Source organism: Musa acuminata, chromosome BXJ3-1, assembly GCF_036884655.1.
Source record: "Musa acuminata AAA Group cultivar baxijiao chromosome BXJ3-1, Cavendish_Baxijiao_AAA, whole genome shotgun sequence".
Taxonomy (NCBI): Eukaryota; Viridiplantae; Streptophyta; class Magnoliopsida; order Zingiberales; family Musaceae; genus Musa; species Musa acuminata.
Genome location: NC_088349.1, coordinates 39590947 through 39606943, shown reverse-complemented (window position 1 = coordinate 39606943; position 15997 = coordinate 39590947). Strand labels below are relative to the sequence as shown.

The window sequence follows — 15997 nt, the reverse complement described above, 5'->3', positions numbered from 1 at the left end:
ATATATATATGTATATATATGTATATATATATGTATATATATGTATATATATATGTATATATATGTATATATATATGTATATATATGTATATATATATGTATATATATGTATATATATATGTATATATATGTATATATATATGTATATATATGTATATATATATGTATATATATGTATATATATATGTATATATATATATATATATATATATATATATATATCAAATGTACCTCTCGGTATACAGTACCATATCGTACCGAGCGAATCTCAAAACTCCGATATGGTATAAAATTTCAATCCTTGTCCTGAACATACATTTATTATTCATTATAATCCTTGTCCTGAACATATATTTGTTATTCATTATAAGTTTTTGGCTTTTGTATATTGGATCTTAAGTTGCTAAACTAAAAATGTATGTATTGGAATGAAATCCTACAGAAACAAGATGTCTAATTAGTTTATGTCAACTAATCTAGACAAAAGTAAATAAATAATGGGTCGGACGGATAGTTTACATTATATGATTCAAGTTTCAAAAATTCTATATATTCTTGCAAAACTCTTAGGATATGCCGAAATAAAAGTTGCAATTGATCACAACAAGAAAAAAGATATAACTTAATTCCTCGATGGTGTGACAAAATTTGAACATTTTTTTTGTATTACAATATATGTCTCTTTAACTCAAGTCCATGATAGTGTAATCAATTTAATTGTCTTCTTTTATATAAATTATTATCTGAAAGAGTCTTCCTATATTTTCTTAATTTCTGATTTTTTTTATTTTAGTACACTTGTTAATGGAGCTATCTTTTGATCTTCCAAGGCATTCCCTCATTAAGATATTAGGACAAGCTACCCAGTTGATATATGGATCTGAAAATTGAATAAAAGTTACATAAAGATTGCATCTTTCATGAAACAAATAGGATAAATATTTATATAGTTGGGTTTCCTTACCACAAATGGAGTACCAATAGACTAGGTTAATTAAAAATGTTCTCACCTTGAACGTTAGGCAGGAGGCAAGGTTAGGAGGAACAAATTTAAATGGACAAATTTATCTTATATAAGTATGTGTTAGACATAAATAAATTTTTGTTTAGTTGTAAACAAGATGAAACATGTTCAATCTAGTAGAGTTATTATGTTGATGTGAATGCCTCAATCGAGAACTTCATTTTCTCTAGCATTTTCTGCATTGGAAGTCGTTGTGTCATAGGTTAGTGATATGTTCAGAGATGGCTATGCTTAATTTCCCCCTTTCTCCACCAAAATCACAGCCATAGAGAAAACAAACTTTCTTATGTTTTTATGTGTTGGCAAAAAAATGTTTCTCATTGTTAGGTTTAAAAAAGCGAGTAGTGCCATGATTCAAAGGCCTCTTTGTTGTCTAATTAGACAGAAGTAAACTTATTTTTCGGATCTACAATTGTCACTTTTAAATTCCTTCTAGGTGTTTCAATTTTGATCTTTCTCAAAGAAAATTAGTTTCTTTACTTGATTTCTTGTTATGAGTACCAATGTTTCTAACACCGCCAATGTCGGTCCCAAGCCCGAATGAAAAAGGTGGAGGGTTGCTTAAGGCCATAAAAAGCCAGTGTTGAAAACATGTTAGTACTCATAAGCATGATTCTAACTGTTTCATGGTAAGACTAGTTCGTCACAATAAATTGATGCAACATATATTGACCTCTCTAGTTATTATGAGAAATAGAGTTTTCTGTTCCTAATTCTAACATTTAAAGTGCCCATTAGTTCTTTAAATCAAGGTCTGCAATACCGAATGATACTGCTCGTACCGAGCGGTACATACCGGTCCGTCAATAGACCAGTACACGGACTGCCCGCTACCGAGCGGTACCATCAATTAAGGCATTATCGTTATCGATTGAGGTGTTATTATCGACAGTGATCGAGGGAGAAGAAAGAAGAGGGAGAAGATGAAGAAAGAAATAGGAAAAAAAGGTAGAACCTGGATGTCACCTCTCTCCTCCTCATCTGTCGACGACTTCTCATCTGTGCGCGGGAGAAGAGGCATCGACTTATGGGGCGGAGAGAAGTGAAGATTTTTTTTTTCTTCTCTTCTTGGGCAATGTCGCCTCAGGCATCATCGCAATATTTTTGTTTTTTAGATGTCGTAATTTTTTTTTATCTGCGACGTCGCCCCGCATAGAGGTAAACTGTGCGGTTTACCTATATATATATATATATATATACACACACACACAACGGTATACCAAAATATACCACTCGGTATATAGTATCATACCGTATCGAATAAGTCTTGAAATTTTGGTATGGTACAAAATTTCAATCCTTGATTTAAGTGACTTCTTTTATGGACTAACATGCAAATATCGGGACTGTGTAACTTATATATCATGAACTAGCATTGTCCATAATGTAAGTTACTCATCTAAGAAACCAACAAGTATGCTTTCTGTGGATGATAATTGTTAGGACGAGAAATCACAGCATGTGGATAAGGTTCTTAATGGTGAAATTTTATAGGTTGGATCAAGGTATGTAATACCGTACCGTATTAGTATTTCGAGGTTGGCTCGGTATGGTACAGTACCGTATATCGAGCGGTACGCTAGGGTGTACCAAGCGGTACACCTAATTTAGGTGTAAGACCCTCCGAAAATACCTAAAAATAAAAAAAAAAGTTAGGATAGGATTTTTAAGTTAGAAATAAATATAGTAATAGCATAAGTTTAGTAAAATTAATGTAAATTAGGTAAGAATAGTATCATTATTTTTTTCAGGCTTTGAAGAATATCTTATGCAAGGTTCGTATTTCAGTTCAGTACGGATTATCCTTATGTAAACATACCTCTTGATTAGAAAGTTCTTCCTCTTAATCTTCCTAAATTAGCTTCGATTCAATTCACAAATCATTGTTTTGTAGAATTTAGAAAAGCACATATGTGAGAAAAAAAGAGTTTGAGATAGTTTAAGAGAGTATGAGAATGTAATGGAGTGAAATAAAGGAGAAGAAGGGTTTAAATACCATAAGAAAGGGTTCCAACGGTCAATTTGACCATTGGAGCACTGTATCACTATTACCGAGCGGTTTTAAATATTTCTTCCTCTTACTGTAGCATTGTAGCACTCTAGCATGTTCTGTCTGGTAGCGGGCGGTTCGCGTACCGGTATGTCGTCGGATCGGTACGTATCGCTCGTACCGGGTGGTACCATTCTAAATTGGTTGGATCAAGATTGACAATCCTTGGAACATGATGAGATAAACTACTCCACTCTATTTGACTTTGTGAACTAAAACTTGATGGTTAATTTTTTTTTAAACTTTTTATTGGCAGCTACAATGACATATATGAATCTCCAATTGAATTGTGAGAGACACGATGGCTATGCAGGTCCATTTCTCAAAGGATTTGGATTGCCATTTACAAGGACAAGTCTCCACATTGTTAGTTATAGATGTTCTTCTGTTTCTTCTTTGCATTTTGTTCTGTAATATTTTGTGTCAAACATTGAAATAATTATAGATGATGTGTTCCATATTACTTAATAGAAATTCTTTTGCTTTTTGGCTTTCCACGTGTTCAAAAGTGTTCTTTCTTAGTTTAGAGGATTCCACAATAAGTTTATGAAGAAACTAATGTTAATTAAATTATTTTTTTATGCATATTATGTGAATGGATATGGTTTCTTATCAAATCAATTTACAACCTGATTTGGCAATTTTGTACTTGAATAGTTGGGTTTGTCTTCAATATTTGATGAAATTGTTAAAACTGAAGTAACCAGGCACATGCAACCTACTGATTACTTGAGCTTGTTTGGGGAAGAATTCAAATGAACTGAAGATTATTGGGATGCTTCTTATTTGAATGTCTTGGATATATCTGCAGTGGAAGAAGACAGTCCTCATGTCTTATTTGGATGTGCTTCACAAGTATGTTCTAAATGATCACCTACCCTATAATGTTTTTTAAACTAATTATCCTGTTTTTTTCCTATTGGAATAACTTTTAGCCACCAGGAGTCTGCTTCTGTAACTAAATTGTCGAGTGTTTACATTCTTTTATAATGAATAGATAGCCTCTCCTATTCTGCAAATTGGCTAACAGTAATTCAAATTTTTGGTCCCTATTACCACTTATACAAGCACTGCTTCCAAGTGAAAGGTCTCTGTTTTAAGTTAAAACTTTTAATACATTTTACTAGTTTATATATTAATTAATTTGGATGGATTCTGATTTCCTTTCATTTGATGGCACGTCTTCCTCCAATTAGCCTCCTAAATCAAGTTGATGATAGTTTTTCTTTGTGGAAACATCCTTCTGTCCAGCATGCTCTCTCTCAGGTTCAGTAGTGATGCATCTGGGTGATATACGTTACATGCATTTGTATTCTTATCAAAAGTCTCAACAATTCATATTAATCTGTTGTTGCAGATAATAATAATGTCATTGTCATCTTCTTAATGCTTGTGCGGGCTATCTGTCTTCATTCTTATCATCTCGTGTTTGTTGGTTTCATACCAAGTTTAATTATGAATAGACAACTTACTTTTTGGCTTTCTAAGTAAGCGTTTATTTTTCAATCTTCAGGCAAAAGCAGCATGTGTATTGATTGATTTATGCTTTGGACCATTATCACCATGGATATATACAATTACTGCAAAGGTTTCATCTTTTCCCATAATAAGTCTACATATTAAGTCAACAACTTGTATTTTTGTAACTGCATCGACCCTTTTTCAGGTTGATCTTGCAATTGAACTTCCGGAGGACCTCTTGTTGTTATTCAAGTAATTTCATCATTCTTCTTGTTTTTATTACTGTTATGAAGGCTTATTTCTTTATTATAATGAATGCTCGTTTGGTTGGTTGGTTGGTTATGAAGTCATGGATACAAGTGCAAGATATTGATATGATGGATATGGGCATGTATCAATGTATAATGTTTACTATTTAATGTGACAAAATTTGGTATTTATTTAATGTTAGAATAGGTAGATGTATATAAATCATGATTCATCATAATTAACCTATTCATCATGAAAATATATAAATAATGTTTGGTGAATTATCTAACATAAGCAATTAAAACTATCTATGTTTGATGAGTACTTGATCATTTCTTGGTGCAGATCTGACCTTTTTTGTGGTCAATACATTGTGATTTATTGTGGATGAACAAATTATCAATCATTAATTTTCTCGTGAAATAATCTTCTCATTTTGAGAAAAATGTTATTTGATTTGAACATCATAGTCCTAGCATAACAAAGACTATGAAGTTCAGAGGCAATTTGTTCTGCTGTGGTATAATATTTGATGATGATTGTTCAGATGGCAATTAGTTTCACCATTTGATGATGTATGATAATATTTCAAGTTTGCCAACAGTGGTTGATGATTGTCGAACTATGTCATGCTAGTATAATACTAGCATGGTGTTTGGTTTTATACCAAGGATGTCCTTGAACACACAATCAAGCACAAGGCTTGTTCCAGCTATATGTTTAAACCGTGCTGATCGGCATGTATTGTACTGACATGTCCATCCTGATGAACTAAAAAAACACTTTCTATGACCTATCATAGATGTTATTTTGTGATCCATCTATTACCTTATTGTGAAGATTCCAACAATATTAGTCATTTGTACACTTGAATAAAACCTTGATCTCTTGAATTTGATCATGATCATGATAGCAGTTATTGTGAAACTGAAAATTTTGTCTGTTGGATTGTAGTTTTCCTTTTTTTCTAGAGTGCCAATAAAGAACCTACTGTTTGAGTGTTCTGATGATACAACTATGACACAGCCTTGTACAGAGTTCTTTGGAGTGTTGTGCTCAACTCTTATGGGACTTTTATGGACCAATATAACTACTGTTGTGGCTTGGAAAGCTATATATTTCTTAATGGGTAGCAGATTATTTTTTACATGTTTCTTAGATACCAATATACACTTAAAATATACACTTCAAATCCTATGAATGCAAGTCCTTTAGTTCTAGTTACTATCATTTAGTACTTTTTAGTTCATGAACCTTGTATGTGACATCCATCTTTCATCTGTGTGTGCTCAAGAAATTATGAATTTCATCACAATGCCCCAGTTATTATCCAATTTCACTAACAGTTATGTCCAGGATACATTGACTCTATGATTCTATAGTGCACTGCTACAGTGCTACAGTGCTGCACTGCTACAGTGCACTCGGACCGGTAACAGGTGGTTCGCGTACCGATAACCTATCGGACCGGTACGTACCGCCCGTACTGGGCGGTACGGCTCGGTACGACAGACCATGCTTAAGATATGCAGTTCCATTGAGATCATTAATGTTTTAGAAAATTGGCCTAAATACTTGAATCTACATGTGATTAAGATAGGGATGTATTATAAAGAGTTATATGTGGCTCTTTACTCTATTCAGAATGTTTTGAATGGGTGAATTTTATTTATTACATTGAAAGGCTATAGTCAATGTCATTTCAATGTTTTGGTAGATTGGTTCACATTGTACACTAAGCTGATAACAGTAATTTATAATGAAATTTCTCTTCTATGTTAGACTACATGTGTTATTTATTGGTTGATATATGAAATTTTCTTTTGTCGACTATTGTTGTTACTTTGTGTTGCAGGATAGGATGATGATGTTAAAGTAATAGCCAGAACTGTTGGATTGCACCGTCTGATCTCGTTAAATTTTTATCCGTTTCTTCAAAAATATGTTCAGGTAAACAAGGATTTTTTTGCTTATATGTATTTTAACTTGAAACCATACTTATTTGTATTTATTTTTTTTTAGCCTCATCAACGTGATGTCACCGATTTGCTTGCTGCAGCTGTCCAGGCCTGCCATGATATGGTTGTGCTTTTTTTACTGTAGATTTTCTAAGCGTTCATAGTCAAGGCATGCTGTTCCCAGTTCTGTTCTTCAGATAGAAGAACTCATCGAAGTTGTTTTTATTTGAATAGTACCTCCTGATGCGGTTGAACCCTTATTTAAACAAATTGTGAATCAATTTGTGCATGATCGTTCTCGCACAGAGGTACTGCTGAAAATGATATTACTTTCAGTCATGTTCATCTGTTAATAGTTGAACTGTTGATCATGGACTTTCTTATTTGTCTTGTCAGGCCATTGCTGTTGGGCTGAATGTTGTGAGGGAGATCTGTATCACGATGCCTTTGGTATTGCTTTACATTTAGTCAATTATTTGTTCAAGTTTGTTTGCGACAGGTTTATTCTTTGCATCATCTTGTATGAGATGCATCACAATTCCATGGTTCATGCCTACTTAATATATCATCTTGTCACTTTAGCATGATCTCGTCACATTAGCAGTTTAGCCAGACTCCATCTGAGATACAAGATGTTGACAGTATGATGAACTTTTATAACGTGCCTTCAGATTTTCTAGGAAGTTGAATCTGTGAAAGAACTATACTTGTTATGGAATTTTATTTTTTTTTCGTCTATACATTGTCACAAAAAAGTACTCAATGTGGATTTGGGTCCGTTGAATGTTTACTTACTCATTCTAGATGCAATTATCTTAATAATTATGTTTTTTGTTTTTCAAAATTTTACCCATCTTCATATTAATTAACTGTAATCTTGTTTTTTTTTATTTTTTTTGCTTCAATTTGAGAAATAATAAAATTATTTGAGAAGGATAGTGCACCACTTGAAATAGATATGTACCTGTAAAAGCTTGTAAATGTCTACAAGAAACTAGTTGTATAACTGTCACATTTTGGTTGTTTACAGTTAATGAATGAAGATCTGCTTCAAGACTTGGTCTTGTACAAAAAATCACATGAGAAGGCAGTTTCTTCAGCAGCTCGCTCCTTGATAACTTTATTCAGAGAGGTTGGAATATGTATTTCAGTCTAACAATTTTTGTTTCAGACGTATAGCTTGTGATTGTTATTCTGAGCTTTATTTGTTTTCAGATATGCCCTTCTTTATTGGTCAAAAAGGACCGTGGCCGTCCGGTCAATCCCAAAGCAAGGCCAAAAGCATATGGAGAAGTTAGTATAGCTACTGATGTGCCTGACATAGAGTTGCTGGAACACGTTGATAACTCGATGACTGACAGTTCTGATGCTGAGGCTTCTGCATCAGATTTGGATGATGAGTATGACAGTGATGCTGAGACAGACAAAGAGGATGATTCTTTGGAAGATGAAGAAGAAGAGGATGATGAGGTTTCAGATGAAAAAAATGAAGAAGATTTAGGTAACAGTGATAACATTGATGGGGAGGAAGATGATGGTGATGATCTTGATGATGATACTGATGAGAATGCTGCCTATGATGAATATGATAGTGATACTAAAGAAGATGTGGATCTTAGTGATGATAATATGGATATCTCCAGTGAGCTAGATGCATCAAGGAAAAAGTCTTCTAATGACATCTGCAATGATGATGACCTCAGTAATCATGAATGCGCTTGTGATGACAACGATGAAATAAAGGAAGAGGAGAAGGCCAAATCAAAGAAGAGGAAGTTTGCGGCAAGGTCCGCAATACCGTACCGTACCGGAGTTTCGATCTGGGCTCGGTATCGGTACGGTACGGTATACCGAGCGGTACACCCAGGTGTACCGCTCGGTATATTTAGACGTGCCGAGCACTGTAGTACTGCTACAGTGCTACAGTGTTGCTACAGTATCGAAACGGTAACAGATGGTCCGCGTACCGGAAGCCTGTCGGACCGGTACATACCGCCCGTACCGGGCGGTACGGACCGGTACTGCAGACCATGGTTTGCGGATTATGTTGGACAACTGAATACTTCAGAATCAAGTCTTCGCACTCTTAAAAGACTAACAATGGCCAAGATGTCACAGAAAGCTTCAGATGAAACAGATGGAATTCTTTCTAATGAAGATTTTCAACGTATAAAAGAGTTGAAGGTGTGTTCACCGGAAACTTAGTGCTCCTTTTCATCTTAATTATGTGAAATAGATTCAGTAAAATTCTGAACTGTTCATCGAACTTTGTTGCTCATACGCTCATGTTATCTGATATGAAGTTATAGTAACATCTGCATAAGCTAGTGTTTCTGAGAATTTTGATCTTCAACTTCTTTAGTGTTCTGATTATTTTTTAATGTTCGATGAAATAATGGATCTTATATTCTTGATTACATTTTTAATCACCAAAATTCACTCACTATGTAGGCATCTTATAAGCTTTGCCTTTTTTCTTTTTTGAATCTCATAGGCAAAGAAAGAAGCAAAGCTGGTTATGGCTCAGCAAGGTCTTTTGAGAAAGGGTATAGACTCGAAAGTCTCATCTTTCAAAATTCCCTCTTCTGAGCAATTAAGTATAAAGCCAGTGGATCCTGCTATGCTAGAGGTGAGCTCTCATCCTTTCTCTTGGTATGAATGTTTTTCTTTTTCTTTTCCCTATTTGGTAATTCTGTGACTATGTAAGGTTGATAAACTCCTTTTGTAATGTTCCAACTATATGTAAAATTGATGAACTCATTTAATAATGTACCAATTGATCGGATTTTAGCTCTCACATATATTATTATTCTGTAATGCAAATTTCTGGTGTTGTATATGTTGTTCAAGGCATTGATTCTTTTGAGATCACTGGTCCATGCTTTTGATCTCTGGATGGAAGCATATCTGCACGAGAGCTTGTATGAGTATTTTTAAAAGTACATGATGAATAGCTAGATGTTGATGTACTGCTAGCTTTTTTGTTTAATGTACTGGTAGCTATTCTTACTTTGGATCAGGGTCTGCAGTATCGAACTGTACCGTCCTGACACGGACTTAGTTGGTTTTGCCTAAGTCGTGCGGCACCCTTGCGTGTCCGTCCGCAAAGGTCAGCCTCCCCGAAGACTCCCATTGTCCCTTAGGACCAACAAAAGAGAGAATGGGCAAGAGAGAACGTCTCAATCGGGATCCACAAGCAAACATCTCCGAAAAACACTTCATAAACAATGCAAATTACAAACAGACTTTACAAGCTCTGAACAGTGGCACAACAAAGGGTAAAATGGTCCATTACACAATCTTTATTTACAAGCCTAAAGAGGCCACCAACCCAACTAAAATGAGACTATTAAGCCTTCGGTCGCCCCTTTACATTCTGTACAAGGCATGAACATGCCAAAAGACATGGACATACATAAGCATTACATCAAACACCCTGTTTCGAAGTTTGTCCGTGACATTCTCCCCCACTTATCCCTTCGACGTCCTCGTCGAAGCCTTTGTGAACACTGCAACTCTTCGCCTTTGCTGAGTCTTCAATCTTCTGCTCCAGTTGCAATGCGCCTCCTGGCTCCCAGTTGCTCTCCGCTACTGTTTTTGAGTAGTCGAACTTTGATCCGCCATACTGCTTCAACTCGCCAATGACTCTGACTCTGGTGTGGGGTTGGCTGAGTTGTATTGATCCTTGTTGATTCCCGCGGATCCACCAAATGAAGGAAAAAACCATCCTTACTGCACTAGTTTCTCAAAATTTCCACATGCTACTTGAACTGGGTGGATGCTTGTTGGAGCTTTAACGAGCATCGCCTCGCAAACTTCTGAAGTTTCGGGTCCTTCCTCCACAAAATCTGCTCATTGACTCTTCTTTCAGTTAGTTGTCGCATCCAAGTAGGTTCGCATCACTTCCGCTTTCGATTGGCATTTCGTTGGGAAATGAAGCGGACAATCTACTCTTAGTAGCACTGATCACCGTTGGTGAGGATTTGACAACTATTGTCTTCCATTATCTTCGAAGGGTCTTTGAACTTGTGCAGAGCTCCTCTGCTGGATAGATAAGAGAATTGGGGTTCTCGGTTTCGCCCATCCTCTTAAGAGTTGAGAAGGCAAAGGTTACTTGACTTCGCCCGCCTCCTCGAGGTTGTACTTCATGCATCGAGCTGGTTACTAGTATTCGCCTGCTCTTTGCTCACACTTCTGAAGCACTTGAAGTGTTTGCAATCTTTGCGTTGAGTTAGCTACTGTGATTCACCTTCTCAATGCCATCGAACTTCTGGAATGCGGGAAGTTTTCACCCCAACTTGGAGTAATTCTCTGATAGATGAGGTCGCCTCTGGGATTGTACCATCTTCTCCATCAACCCTGCCGCCTACTCCACTGAGTAGCAAAGGTACAGCACCGCGTACTGCCTGCTTCGTTCCTTGGTCGTGCACTCTTGCATGACCCGAAGTCCTTCACTTACGGCTATCTTGATGAGAAACTTGTTGACACCGGTCTTACGAAGTTTCTTGGCCTTTGCCCTTCAGCCTTATCTCGGTACTTGGAGATTGCCTCTGCATGCTCCACCTCCTCGGCCCCTTTCACGACCAAACGCTCTCCCTCTGTGAGAGCAAGGGATCAATGACTTTCACGGAAGTCCCGCCTCTGCGGTACCATGGCGCTGCCATGCCCATGGCCCTACTATCCGTCTCCTCGCATCTGCATCCCTTTTCTTCACGATCAGTAGATATGTCTCCGTGGCACTCCTCTGAGTCCACCTCCATTCTGACTGATGCTTGATTTTGGGTAGCTAAGTCCCTCTGGACTCGTCGTCGCTTCCTCGCCTCTTTCGACCTCCTGCTTCAACACCTCTGTGTTCTCCAAGCAGTCTGTTTGGTCGATGGAAAGACAGACTGCAACTCCCATGCATGGTCTCTGCCATCATATTGTAGGGTTTGCACCGATTCTGTTCTCCTTAGCTTCCTTGGTAGCAACGTTCGCTTACTCGACCTTGTCCTCTGACTTGTCGGGCTCCCTTAAGCGAATATGAGCTCTGGAGCAGTCCAACTCTCCAGCTGCTTCGATCATACCTCTGCATGATCAAGTTCCTCCCATGGAACTCACTAGTACTTGCATTCGAACTTTTCCCTTGGTGGAACCCAGCCCCCATATGCTGATGACCAAGGTTTTCATCTGATGCAAAATTCGGTGCACGCCCGGAAGACCCGCCTCTGCGGTACCATGGCCTTCACTTCTTGAATCTATAGCCCTTCTTGCCGTCGTGTTGTTCACCAAAGCGGAGCTCCTAGTAGCTCCCGATCATACCTCCATATGATCTCATCCCTCACGGGACTATGTCGTGTGTGTCGCATTGCCACGAACTGTTCCACCACAATCCGCTGCACCATGTCGCCTCCTGGTGACATCTCCATTGTATTCTGATCCTTGTGGAATAAACTCGAATTGTGAACCCTCCATGTGTGTCCTCTGCCAATACATCGCAGGGTCTCCTCCACCTTCGATTTTGTTCGCTCCTTTGGCAATCGACCTTCATCCACCCACTCTTGGGTCACACCTAGATGAAGCACCGCTCTAGGACAGTCCGTCGTCTAGTAGCTCCCGAAGTCTACCGACTTCACTGTAATTTGTGCACCATTGTCTGGATCCTGGGCCTTTGCCCCTACCAGCACAATCTCCGCTGTGCACCGCTTCCTTCATAGCAACTCGAATGGCAACACTGTGGCATATTCTTCAAGAGTACCCGCCTCTGCGTCCTCTTGCCCCGTGTTAAGGTCTTCTGAACCCAACGTCGCCTCCGCAAATTGAGTCGCCTTAGTTCCTCCATCAAATGCTTCTCCGAGATAAGGTGCATGTGCCCCGAAGCTCCCTTCGTCTTTGGCACCATGCAAGATGAGTTTGCTCCGTCAGAATGAAGGACCCATGGAACAACATAATCCTACTATTGCCTCTGCAAGAGTTCATGTCCTTGACCTCTGTCTAAGGAAAGTATTGTGCCTCTACTCCACGTTCCAACTTCTATGCTGGCTCCCTTCATGCGGCTTGGGTACTTCGCCAAGTTACACCCAAGTTGCTCCGCTCCTCATTTTTACATTGAGTCGATGGTGGCCCTCGTGCCCACCATTCCACAGGTCAGCCCTACCTTGAGTCCGATCTCCACATCGACTCCAAGTGTGCCTTCATTTAAGTTGCTTTAGGTCGCTCCCCCACTTGATCTCGCAATGCATCCACCAATGCATTCTCTCGAGCGAGATCATGCGACAACTCCTCGCCGCTTGCTCAGTCCATCGAGCTTCGTGGAGTTGTTGTTTGTTGAGGTACTCCTCCTCAACATGTGAGGTCCGTCTCACATGATTCTCCCTCTGGAGAGCCGGGACTTATCCCTCCTGGATAACTATCCCGTTGGAGCAACATCTCTCTTCGTTTCGGAGACCACCATCCCCTTGGACTACTCCGATCTGCTGAACAAACTGTGCAATGTTCTGCCTCCTGCAAACGCACTTGCTAGATTGCGATTCCACGTCAATACAGACCCCGCTGCACCACTCAAGGCTTAGCAACATGCTGAACTCACTGCACACTTCAGCCTCCTACGGACGTATCCTTCGCTTGCCGAAGAGAAATTTTAATGCTCCATGGCACCGAGTCTCGGTCGCCTTGGGATGGCCACGAACATTCCATCGTCCGCATACAAGCCCATGCATGAGTACCAAATTCTTCGAGTTAGCAATTCCCCTCACCTCTGTGAGCTTTGCATAACTCTTTTGGTCGTTAAGCAACTCATTCCACCTTGCATGGTCTCATTCTTGCCAAGCACCTTGCTTTCCTAGAGCACCATCATGTATAGTTGTCAACGTTGAGCCGTAGCTCAAACTCAGCCATCCCAACCTTTGTGCGCTCCAAATTCTTCCAAGCTTGCCTGTTCTCGTGGTGCCTCTTGCGCGAAGGGTTGGCCATTCCTCTGAATGCCAATCTCAGATGCCCGCTCCTCTGAGCGATTCTTTTCCCTACATCTCCATGCCCGTTTTCCCTCAAACGGTCGCGCGTGTGCTGACTGCCCTCAACGCAGCCCCGCTAGGTCCCCCACGTTTGCATGCCAAGTGTTTCTATGAGTGCTTGTCCCGCTCTGATACCATATGACACGGACTTAGTTGGTTTTGCCTAAGTCGTGCGGCACCCTTGCGTGTCCGTCCGCAAAGGTCAGCCTCCCCGAAGACTCCCATTGTCCCTTAGGACCAACAAAAGAGAGAACGGGCAAGAGAGAACGCCTCAATCGGGATCCACAAGCAAACATCTCCGAAAAACACTTCATAAACAATGCAAATTACAAACAGACTTTACAAGCTCTGAACAGTGGCACAACAAAGGGTAAAATGGTCCATTACAGACCGAAAATCTCTCGCACGTGTCCACATGACACAACCTTTATTTACAAGCCTAAAGAGGCCACCAACCCAACTAAAATGACACTATTAAGCCTTCGGTCGCCCCTTTACATTCTGTACAAGGCATGAACATGCCAAAAGACACGGACATACATAAGCATTACATCAAACACCCTGTTTCGAAGTTTGTCCGTGACAGTCCGGTACGGGCGGTATGTACCGGTCCGACCGGTTGCCGGTACACGGACCTGTTACCAGTCCGAGTGTACTGTAGCACTGCTACATGCTACAGTACTCGGCACACCTGAGTATACCGCTCGGTACACCTGGGTGTACCGCTCGGTACACCGTACCGTACCGGTACCGAGCCCAGGTCGAAATACCGGTATGGTACGATATTACGAACCTTGCTTTGGATTACATTTCCTTTACTTTAAATTATGATTTTATGTCATAAGCTTGTGAGTTGTTCTAAGTTGAACTAATTCTCTTTATCATCAACGAACTATTGTTCTTTAGGTCCACATTAAAAGAAAGCTTAGCAAGGAGGAACGATTGGCCCTAGTAAGAGCTGGGAGAGAGGATAGAGGAAAGTATTAGGCCAGAACTGCTGTGAAACAAAAAAAGGTTAGCCTGTATTGAATTTACGACATGTTACGTGACAATTTTTTGTTTTTAGTGCAGATTAAAATATAGTGACATTCCTATATTTTATGATACACATCTTGCCTACGTTCCTTTAAAGCTCGCAATTGGTTTCCTTCATTACTTTTGGTTTGCTTTTTCAAAAGCTGTTATTTTAACATCCTGCGCTTTAGTCTTCAGAGCATCTGGTACACTTCTGATCTGCATTTCAACTAAGGTGATAATCTTCTTTAATTATCCCCCAAGTGGAATGTAGATCCTGTTCTTCTCTGCCTCCTTTTGCTTTTCCTATGTTGGTTGGCAGTCTGCAAAATTTTAACACAATCGAAAGGATCGCCTGCCACCCCCCATCTCCCTACTGCAAATCAAAGCTTCCTCTCTGCCTCCTTTTGCTTTTCCTTCCCCTTCATTAGTCATTCTCTTCTCAGTGTCTACATTAACCAGGCACCTTGTTTTGGAATTAATAGACTGATTGCTTATCTGCGATTTGGTGACAGACGGGTGATCTAAGCAATCGCCAAAAGGAACATAAAAAGAAGATGCCTCTTTCTGCCAAAAGAGCAAAAGTAGCTCGCTCTAGGCAGGAGAAAAAACAGCAGCAAAGGCGGTCAGGCAAGCAGTTCCAGGGAAGGAAAGCATGGAAGTGACAAAATTTCATAGCTTCCTAAAATTTCATGGCTTCTTAAAGTGACAAGATTTCGTAAAATTTTGACCCCATGCAGTTTCTTCCATTAGAAAATTTCATTTCAAAAGTTATGATTTCTGCTTAGAATTTTGATTTATTTTCTTCTGTTGTGTAAATCTTTAGCTGATTTCAGATGAGCTCTATGTAAATCAAAGCTGCCTTTTGTCTTAGTTGAATGCTGTTGCAAGGAAATAGAGCAACAGATTTTATTGATTGTGTTTCAATGCATCCATTCATGTGCGACAGATTTCCCAGAAGAGTTCGTCAATCTTTCACGGTTGCATGTACAAGTCACATTATTATTAAAATACAAGATTAAAAACAATAATTATTAGCATGTTGTATTTATTATTATGAATTCTATTGCAGGATATATGCCTCTTCAGATATTAAGATCCTCTTCCGGTTAACATTTATTTAAAAAACTCAATTTGAGGTAAAAAGAACTGATTTAGATTTAACCTTTTTTAAAATTCTTATCTCTATCTGTCTATCTATGAATTCTCAAAGTCATTCTATTCATTCAAAAGGTTTAGAGGGGGTTTG

At 39.0% G+C, this 15997-nt stretch overlaps 1 protein-coding gene across 1 annotated transcript; it reads left to right on the top strand.

The window, feature by feature from the left end:
• Nucleotides 1-4295: 4295 nt before the first annotated feature.
• LOC135628963 (uncharacterized) lies at nucleotides 4296-15630 on the top strand. Its single transcript, XM_065136008.1, has 10 exons — nucleotides 4296-4662; nucleotides 4741-4787; nucleotides 6640-6734; nucleotides 6807-7050; nucleotides 7139-7192; nucleotides 7773-7874; nucleotides 7958-8926; nucleotides 9237-9371; nucleotides 14641-14748; nucleotides 15264-15630. Exons 5-9 carry the CDS (start codon nucleotides 7184-7186, stop codon nucleotides 14719-14721), a joined length of 1296 nt encoding a protein of 431 aa, XP_064992080.1. The 5' UTR covers nucleotides 4296-4662; nucleotides 4741-4787; nucleotides 6640-6734; nucleotides 6807-7050; nucleotides 7139-7183; the 3' UTR covers nucleotides 14722-14748; nucleotides 15264-15630.
• Nucleotides 15631-15997: the final 367 nt, after the last annotated feature.